The sequence below is a fragment of the Podarcis muralis genome, chromosome 5 (assembly GCF_964188315.1).
Source record: "Podarcis muralis chromosome 5, rPodMur119.hap1.1, whole genome shotgun sequence".
In the NCBI taxonomy this organism is placed as follows: Eukaryota; Metazoa; Chordata; class Lepidosauria; order Squamata; family Lacertidae; genus Podarcis; species Podarcis muralis.
Window position 1 is genome coordinate 75,028,620 of NC_135659.1, and position 9,165 is coordinate 75,037,784.

The 9,165-nt window shown below is 51.1% G+C and overlaps 1 protein-coding gene across 1 annotated transcript; it reads left to right on the forward strand.

Moving 5' to 3' along the window:
• Positions 1–6,822: 6,822 nt before the first annotated feature.
• LOC144327838 (uncharacterized) lies at positions 6,823–8,210 on the forward strand. Its single transcript, XM_077929243.1, has one exon. It carries the CDS (start codon positions 7,090–7,092, stop codon positions 7,711–7,713), a length of 624 nt encoding a protein of 207 aa, XP_077785369.1. The 5' UTR covers positions 6,823–7,089; the 3' UTR covers positions 7,714–8,210.
• The last annotated feature ends 955 nt before the right edge of the window (positions 8,211–9,165 follow it).

Sequence of the window (9,165 nt, forward strand, 5' to 3'; positions counted from 1 at the left end):
GCACTTCAAGAAGTGCCGGGTGGCCATCCTTTTAATTTCCCACAATCCACTGGAATGATGCTAGGAGCACTGTGGGAAACTAAATTCAGCTACCTACATAAGAACATGAGAAAAGCCTGCTGGATTAGGGCAACAGCCCATCTAGTTGAGCATGCTGTTCTCACAAGGGCCAGCCGGAAGCCTGCAAACAGGTTCTGAGCACAGGAGCACTCTCCCCTCCTGAAGTTTTCAGCAACTGGTATTCAGAAGCATTACTGCCTCCAACCATGGAAGCAAAGCAGAGCCATCATGGCTAGAAGCTATTGACAGCCTTATCTTCCATGAATTTGTCTAGCCATTCAAGTTGGTGGCCATCACGGCCTTCTGTGGGAGTGAATCCCATAGTTCACTTATCAGTCCTGAATCTTCCAACTTGGAGTGCTACGCCAAAGAAATTAAGTGGGGCACAGACAGGTTTCAGCAGTGGACTAGACCCTGATGTTGGGAAAGATTGAGGGCACAAGGAGAAGGGGATGACAGAGGACGAGATGGTTGGACAGTGTTCTCGAAGCTACCAGCATGAGTTTGACCAAACTGTAGGAGGCAGTGGAAGACAGGAGTGCCTGGCGTGCTCTGGTCCATGGGGTCACGAAGAATCGGACATGACTAAACAACAACAACAACCCTTCCTGCCCCAGTGCATCCCAATGCTTTGCTATTTCCTCATTGTGAAACATGCTCAGCACCTGTGAAAGGCAGTGAAGCTGTCTAAGCAGAGCTTCCTGTCTGTAGCTTTTCATGGTGTTCTCATTTGCTTTCCTTTGCTGCAAAAATGACACCCGGTCAATGGAGGAGCACTGCAGATTTGGCTCTGGCTGCTCTAATCACTGAGCAAAAATGTTTGTGCAGCTGTGCTAATGAAACTTCCAGGAAATGCGCTGCATTACGTTGCAGTCCAACATATTGTTTACAGGACAGAAATGAGCCTAGGGAGTATTCCCGTTGGCATCTTGTAAAACCTTTTGTCCACGGGCAGAGCTATGCAAATTGCGAATGATGTTGCTAGCTTTTCCTCTGAAAAAAAGAGAGGAAAGGAAGTCCTCTGCTTCAACTAGTTTGCTATTAATTCTGCGAGTTATGTCTCAGTCACATTGCTTGCATAAAGCATCTTGATCTTTCCAGACGTTTTTATTCATTTTTTTATCATTTTTTATTTATCTTTCAACAGCTGCACAGTGGGGAAAAAGTGTTAAAAACAAGGGGAGACGATAAAAATGCAGCCCTAAAGTCATAACTCCACCATTAAAAATGCAACAAGCTTTACCCTGTAAGAGTTGCTCATTACATACTAAACCACTGAGCAGAAGAGATCCAGCAAATTGCTCCGTAAACTGGTGAAATTATTCTCAGACACAAAAACAAATGTGCAGGCAGATTCCTATGTAGGCAACTCAACATACATGTCTGAAATGAGAAAGCGTGTTCTCCCTGAATGAGAGCACGTGTTGCGGTTGGGAATACAAGCCACCTTGAGTGAATGGTAATTTGGCTAACCGGGTCCTTAATGGTTAATTTGGTTACTGGGGAGTTTTGGATGTTGCTAATTTGGAAGGAGGGGTCAAAGGCTATAAATATAGGACGCCCAGCGTGGGTCGTCCTCTTGGCCTTTTTGCACCGGATCAAGGAGCAGTTTGCATCTGGAGACGGTTGTATATGAGGCCCTGCTAGACTTTTAATCACTCTTTACTTGTCCCTTAGGCCCCTCTGCCTTTGCCCTGCATTTTCCCTTCTTCTCCCTCCGTCCCCTTTGCCTTCCCTTCCCTGCCTAAATACCCATCTATCCAATTTTAATTTAATATTCTCTGAATTTTAATTTTATTTTTTCCCAGGGGGGAAGGGAGCTTGGTTGAGGGTGGGGTTCCCCCCCCCCGGCCCTGGGAGGTGTCGCCTCCTGGTCGCTCCGGGCCCGGGCACCCTCGGCCTGAGGATTAACGGAGGAGAGGTCGCAGCCCTCCTATCCAGGCCGCGGGAGCGCCCCGCATTCTTGGGGTAGCTTCGCGGCTGCAGCCGCGAGGCGCGGCCACCCCCCCCACCCCCCCCACCCCCCAGCAAGCAGGAGGATCGCTTACCTGGTGGGCTCCCTGCGTCCGTGGGGGGTGCCCGCTGGGACGCGGCGCGGCGAGGAGGCCGTTGCCGCCATCCCGCTCCTTCCCGGTGCGTTCGGCTATCCTGCCTGGCGGCGGTGCAGCGGGCGCCTTCCCTTCGGCCTCTTTGGAGGCCTCTTGGCGCGTCTTCGCTGCGCGCTCCTCGCGCAGCGCGCAGCGGCCTGCACGGGGCCCCCTGGCCTTGCCGGCGCGGCCTTGCCTCCCTGCGGAGGAAATTTGCTGCGCAATCAGGCAGAGGCCCTCCATTTTGTTTTGCGCGCAGCGCGGCTTGGTGGGTGCCTGCTGGCGCTTTGGCTGCTGCCTACTCCCTCTTGTGGCCTTGTGCTGCAACTGCACCTGGGCTGCGCTTGGGCTCCCCCAGTGGCGAAGCCCGGTACTGCGGCTCCTTTCATTTGATTGCTTGGCTGACCCAGCTAATTGGGCCTGTACAGTGAGGGGGCCCCCTGCTGGCTGGCCTTAGTAGGTGCAAGGTTGCTCAATATATTTGCTTAAGTGGCCAATCTATTCATAGCCAAGTTGATTGCTAGTTAGTTAGACTGCCAGCTTAAAAGACGGTTATTTCAATTAAAAGCTTAGCATTTCATTCTTGGTTTATTGTTTATTTTAGTTTCTTTTAGTATAATTTATTTTAATTTATAGTTCATTTAACGCGAATTTTATTTTACTTATTAATTTGTTTTTTGTATTTTGTTTATTTTAATTTTAATTAACTTTAATTTTATTTGGTTTCCGTATTGATTTAATTGTTTTAGTTTATTTTCTCCTTGAAGTTGCTGACGTTCCAATTTAATTATTCCTTGGAACGTGCTGATCTGCCATTGAGGTTGTTGCGTTTGATGGTGCGTGGCCAGCAGCAGTTAATTTAATACAGTTTGATAGCCGTTTATTGACAGTGGTTATATTGCAGAGTTATTTGATTGTGATTTATTCCAACTAGCAGGTATGGCTCCAAAGAAGGTATCTGCTCGCCCGGCCCCTGCCACCACCTCAAAAAGGCCTATTAGAGGCCCATCCCAGGCGCTCCGCTCGCCCACTTCGGTCCAACCAACAGGGCGGGTGCAATCCTTGGTGGCAAGTATGGCCGGTGATCCGGCGGCCCTTTCACGCTTCGCAGCTGAAATGGATGGTTTTCTGCAGCATTGTTCCGCCCAACCATCTACGTCCCGAAGGCCGCCTCCTGCGGCAAGGGCGTCTCCTCCAGTGTCGCCATCATCTAGCGAAGATGGGAGAGATGGGTCATCATTGGGGAGTTTGATTGCAAACCCCCAGTTAGCCCAATCCCCTGACTTACCTGCAGTTCGGGGCCGGTCACGGAGGTCAGGCCGTTCCTCCAGGAGGGCCTCAGCAAAAAGTGGCCCTTTAGCTGTTTCCACTCGCCGGCGTACGCCCGCCCAACCTTCTGCGGAGGCGGCCTCGGGTTCTGGTCTCTCACGTGTGGTCTCTTTGCAGTCTGTTTCAGCCCCATCCCAGGAAAATCCTGAATCCGAGTCTTCCATTGAGGACAGCCTTCCGGTTCCTGCTAGGAAGTCTGCGGGAAGGAAGCGTCGTCACAGGAGGTCATCCCGGAGGCGCGCTAAACGGAGGAGGGATGAATCGTCGTCTTCTTACTCGGGTACGTCCTCTTCTAGTTCTGATGATGAGGGCAATCACATGGAACTTTATTGGGGTTTTGGCGAATCGGCTTCGGGGCTCCCGAAGTGGGCTTGGGAACGAAGGGCCAACACTCACAGGGCAAAATACGGGGCAGTCCAGGAGTGTAGGGATGGCGTGTTGGTTCCCGACGTTAAAGTCTCAACCAATTCTGCCAGGGACATCATACCAGGCTCGCATTTGTCAACAAAGCTGCGATCCAGGATTTTAAATGGTCGCTACGTAGACATGTTTAAATTGATCCCACCTTCGGAAGATCAGGAGAAAGAAAGTTCTTCCTCCAGGAAGCGCCCTGGGATCGCCACCGCAGACAGGACTTTCGAACGTTGGCTCGATTGTTTCCAGGTCTTTGCTGGCGTAGTTATGGCAGCTTACCCGCGGAGATCCCTGCATTTGATGGTCTATCTAACCACAGTGCGTTCCGCATTCAGTAAGGCTGGAGAAAAAGCTGCGATAAAATATGATGAAAATTTCAGACGCCGTGCTGCCAAAATCCCTTCGGCACGCTGGGATCGAAAAGATCTGGATGTGTGGACCACCTACGTGGCCCCGCTGATTGATAAAAAGTCGCTGGATCAGCAGAAATCTAGGATTTCTGCTTTTAGACCTGGCCGTCGTCTGCTCTGCTGGGATTTTAATAAGGGCTCCTGTCAGCGTACAACGTGCAGATTTGCTCACGTGTGTGAGAAGTGTAATGGGTCGCATTCGGCTGCCTCTTGTTTCGGCGGTCGGCGGCCCTTTCGTGGCGGAAGAGGGGGTTCTCAGCAACCCCCTAAGTCAGCCCCACTCCCCTCAACCTCAGGAACAGGCAAATAGAGTATTGACCGCCCTGGCTCATACTCCTGTATGCCTGCCGGCCCTTCAAGTTTGGTTGCAGTCTTATCCCAATAAGGAGGCTGCACGCTATTTAAGTGATGGTTTTTCGTTGGGCTTTCGGATTCCAGTAGCCATGTCTCCCGTGGCACGGAATCCTTCTAATCAGAAATCAGTTCGTGAGCTTCCTGACATTGCCAGAAAAAAGATTGCAAAGGAGGTGGCTAAGCATCGTATGGCTGGCCCTTTTAGTGTCCCTCCTTTTCATAATTTGCATGTATCCCCATTGGGTATCGTGCCAAAGAAAGCCCCAGGTGAATTTCGTTTGATTCATAATTTATCGCATCCTAGGGGTACTTCAGTCAACGATGTTATTCCTCCGGAGCTTTGCTCTGTGAAGTATGCCTCGCTTGATCATGCAATCAAAATGATTCGGAAATTTGGCCAGGCTGCTTTATTGGCAAAATGCGATATTGAATCGGCCTTTCGTTTATTGCCAATTCACCCGGAGGATTTTTGGCTCCTGGGTTTTCAGTTTGAGGGCAAATATTACTTTGACAAAGCCATGCCTATGGGCTGTTCAATAGCGTGTGCTGCCTTTGAATCTTTCAGCACCTTTTTGGAGTGGGCCCTCAAACAGAAAACAGGACTGGGCGGAGTCACTCATTATCTGGATGATTTTTTATTGGCCTCGGCCCGCGACACCGGCAATTGCTCGGTGCTGCTGCAGGCCTTTGCTGACCTTACGCAGGAATTGGGGGTCCCGCTCGCAGCGGAGAAGACTGAGGGTCCGTCGACCCGGCTTACATACTTGGGTATCCTACTGGATACGGTGTCCCAGACTTCCAGCTTGCCAAAGGATAAGCTGGTTGCCTTGCAGAAAGTTATAGAGGAATTGCTCCCTTTGAGGAAGGTGTCGCTATTGCAACTCCAGTCGCTTTTAGGTCACTTAAATTTTGCATGCAGGGTGGTGGCCCCTGGGCGCCCTTTCTGTTCACGCCTGGCTCGACTCACCGTGGGGCTGAAGGCACCACATCATCGGGTTAGGCTCTCTAGTGGGGTGAAGGCCGATCTTGGCATTTGGCTGGAATTCCTAAGGGAATTCAATGGAGTGTCATTATGGCAAGACACGTTGAACTTGCATAATGACTTCCAAGTGCAATCAGATGCTGCAGGTTCCCTGGGGTTTGGGTTGTATTGGAAAGGCAGATGGTGCGCCATGCGTTGGCCGCCTGCTTGGCAGGGTGAAGCGATTACGCGGGACCTAACTTTTCTTGAGTTTTTCCCCATTGCAGTGGCTGTGCACTTGTGGGTTGATGAGTTCAGGGACCGTCGTGTTTGCTTCTGGACCGATAACCAAGCGGTGGTGAACGTGCTGGCCAAACTGTCTTCACGCTCTCCCAGGGTGTCAGCCCTTTTGCGGGCCTTTGTTTTACATTGTTTACGTTATAATATAGTGTTTTCGGCACGTTTCATACCGGGGGTGTCTAATGAAATTGCTGATGCTCTGTCCCGTTTTCAGATGGAGCGGTTCAGACTTCTGGTTCCAGAGGCGCGAAAACTTCCGGAATATTTCCCGGATCATCTCTGGAACCTTGGCAGCAATTAGTTTTTCAGGGAGTAGCGGCATCTGTTTCCCCTTCTACCCTCAGGTCATACACTAAAGCTTGGACTGATTTTTTGGCCTTTACACATCAGTCAGCTAGGGTTGAATTGAGGGTCTCTCCCTCTACTTCTCAGGTGCTGGAATATTTGGCGCACCTGTTCCGGTTGGGACGTGCAGCTAAGACAATCAGGATCCAGGCAGCGGCAATAGCCTTTTTCTGTAAATCATATTTTGACAAGGATCCTTGCGCGAAGTTTGTCGTGCGTAAGGCCCTGGAAGGATGGGGTAGGCTTTGCCCTCCCCAGCCAGCTACCCGGCGCCCAATTTCATTTGATTTGCTGTGTAGGATGCGCAAAGCCTTGCGGCAGGTATGCTGGTCCGGGTATGAGGCTCGCCTTTTTTCGGCAGCATTTTCTGTGGCTTTCTTCGGAGCTTTAAGGGTGGGTGAGCTCCTTCTGGAGGCTCATGGGGACGGTCGCTCCAGGGGTTTGTTGCTCCGGGATGCACAATTATCCCCGTCGGAGTTGAGGCTCACTATCAGGAGCTCAAAAACGGATCAGAGGGGTAGGGGGGCCCTTCTTCGTCTCCCTGCCACGAAGGAGGCGGGCCCTTGCCCGGTGAAAGATGTCAGGAGGTACCTGGCTGTTCGTTCCCCAGGGGATGGTCCTCTTTTGCGGCATGAGAATGGCTCGCCCCTTTCCAGACACCAGTTCGCAATGGTAATGCGAAAAGCGATTAGGGCTGGTGGGGATTCAGCTGACGGTTTCGCCCCCCATTCCTTTAGAATTGGGGCAGCCACGACAGCAGCGCACTGGGGCCTGTCTGCCAGCAGAATAAAGGAATTGGGTCGCTGGAAATCAGACGCGTTCAGGGGCTATGTACGGTAACAATTCGGTATTCTTACATTTTTTACTTGTTTACCCAGGTTTTGCGGCCGTTCGCATCTGGCTGGTGGGGCACAGCATCGTGCATTGGGCTGGTGTCGGAGCCAGGCAGTCCGGTTGGGGTCCAGGTCTCGGCCTTCCGCCACACGTGCGCATATCGTGGCTATCCAGACGTGGAATGCGCTGGCCGGAGTTCCTGCCACTGATCCGGCGGCAGTTACTTATGGAAGGGCCGCCCACGGCTATCGTGGTACAGCTGGGAGAGAACGACCTGGTTTCCATGGACTGTTTGTCGTTACGTGCCGCAATAGTGGGTGATCTTGAGGTGCTGCGGTCATTGGTGCCGTCAGCAAAGATTTTTTGGTCAAAGCTCCTGCAACGACGTATATGGAAAGGTAGTCGCTGCCCAAGTGCCACTGACAGGGCCAGGAAACGTGTCAATTCTGCTGTGGCCAAAAAGGTTTTGGAGCTGGGTGGTGATGTTATTTCCCATCCGGGGATTCAGTTTCAGGCTGAATCATTCTACAGGGAGGATGGCGTGCACCTTTCTGCCTTGGGAAATGAGGCTTGGCTAGGTGCGGTGGTGGCCAAGCTGAAGTCTTGGCTGGGGCTGTGAGTGGTTTGGCGGGGAGCTTGGGGCTCCATGGCGGTTAGGCATTGGTTAAAATGGTTGGTGGAGGGGTAAGTGCCTACCCCTCCAATGGTGTGCGAAAAAGGGAATTCCGTTAAAGGAATCCAGGGGCTTGCCATTCTTTTCGTCCTTGTCCCCGGAGTCGGACTTGGGCCGTGCAAGCCCCACCGGAACATGAGGGTGAGAAGTGATGGACTGGTACCCGGCTTCATCTTCTCCCCAATACTTGTTTCCCACGCTGGCTTCCGCTGGAATCCGGAAGTGCCAGCTCTGTCCCTGGGCATGGACAGATAGTCATAACCAATGCCTAAGCAACCACTCACATTTTTTTGTATTTGAATAAAGTTGTGGCCAAAATTATGCCAATAACCTTAAACAAAAAATTATGTGTGATGTGTGACTTTTTTGGAAGGGGGGTGGCTTGTGGGACTCAACACGCAAAGCGTGTTCTCCCTGAATGAGAGCACGTGTTGCGGTTGGGAATACAAGCCACCTTGAGTGAATGGTAATTTGGCTAACCGGGTCCTTAATGGTTAATTTGGTTACTGGGGAGTTTTGGATGTTGCTAATTTGGAAGGAGGGGTCAAAGGCTATAAATATAGGACGCCCAGCGTGGGTCGTCCTCTTGGCCTTTTTGCACCGGATCACCCGCCCACCCTCCCTTTATTAAGGGGGGGTTTTTTCCTGGATCATTTGACCTTGCTATGCCTGTCATGGGGTCGTTCGCCTTGGTGCGGGGGCCTGGTAGGAATTTTGCCATTTGGCTGATTGGCTGGTGCCATTTGGTTTTTGCCTACTGCGTAGCAAATCGTCACAACTTGTAAGGTTGGCGGTTAGGCATTGGTTAAAATGGTTGGTGGAGGGGTAAGTGCCTACCCCTCCAATGGTGTGCGAAAAAGGGAATTCCGTTAAAGGAATCCAGGGGCTTGCCATTCTTTTCGTCCTTGTCCCCGGAGTCGGACTTGGGCCGTGCAAGCCCCACCGGAACATGAGGGTGAGAAGTGATGGACTGGTACCCGGCTTCATCTTCTCCCCAATACTTGTTTCCCACGCTGGCTTCCGCTGGAATCCGGAAGTGCCAGCTCTGTCCCTGGGCATGGACAGATAGTCATAACCAATGCCTAAGCAACCACTCACATTTTTTTGTATTTGAATAAAGTTGTGGCCAAAATTATGCCAATAACCTTAAACAAAAAATTATGTGTGATGTGTGACTTTTTTGGAAGGGGGGTGGCTTGTGGGACTCAACACGCAAGTGGCAGAAACTGAGTGAGAATTTATCTCTGGTTTATACTATACCTGTCTTCATACCTGAAAACTGATCACATGCAACTGTGGAAAACCAAGCATTTGGATTTGCTCTAGGGTGATGGCCCTGGGAGTACCAATGGCACTCTTCATTTTTCTGTAGTAGACAGGCAGAATGCAACTTTAAGC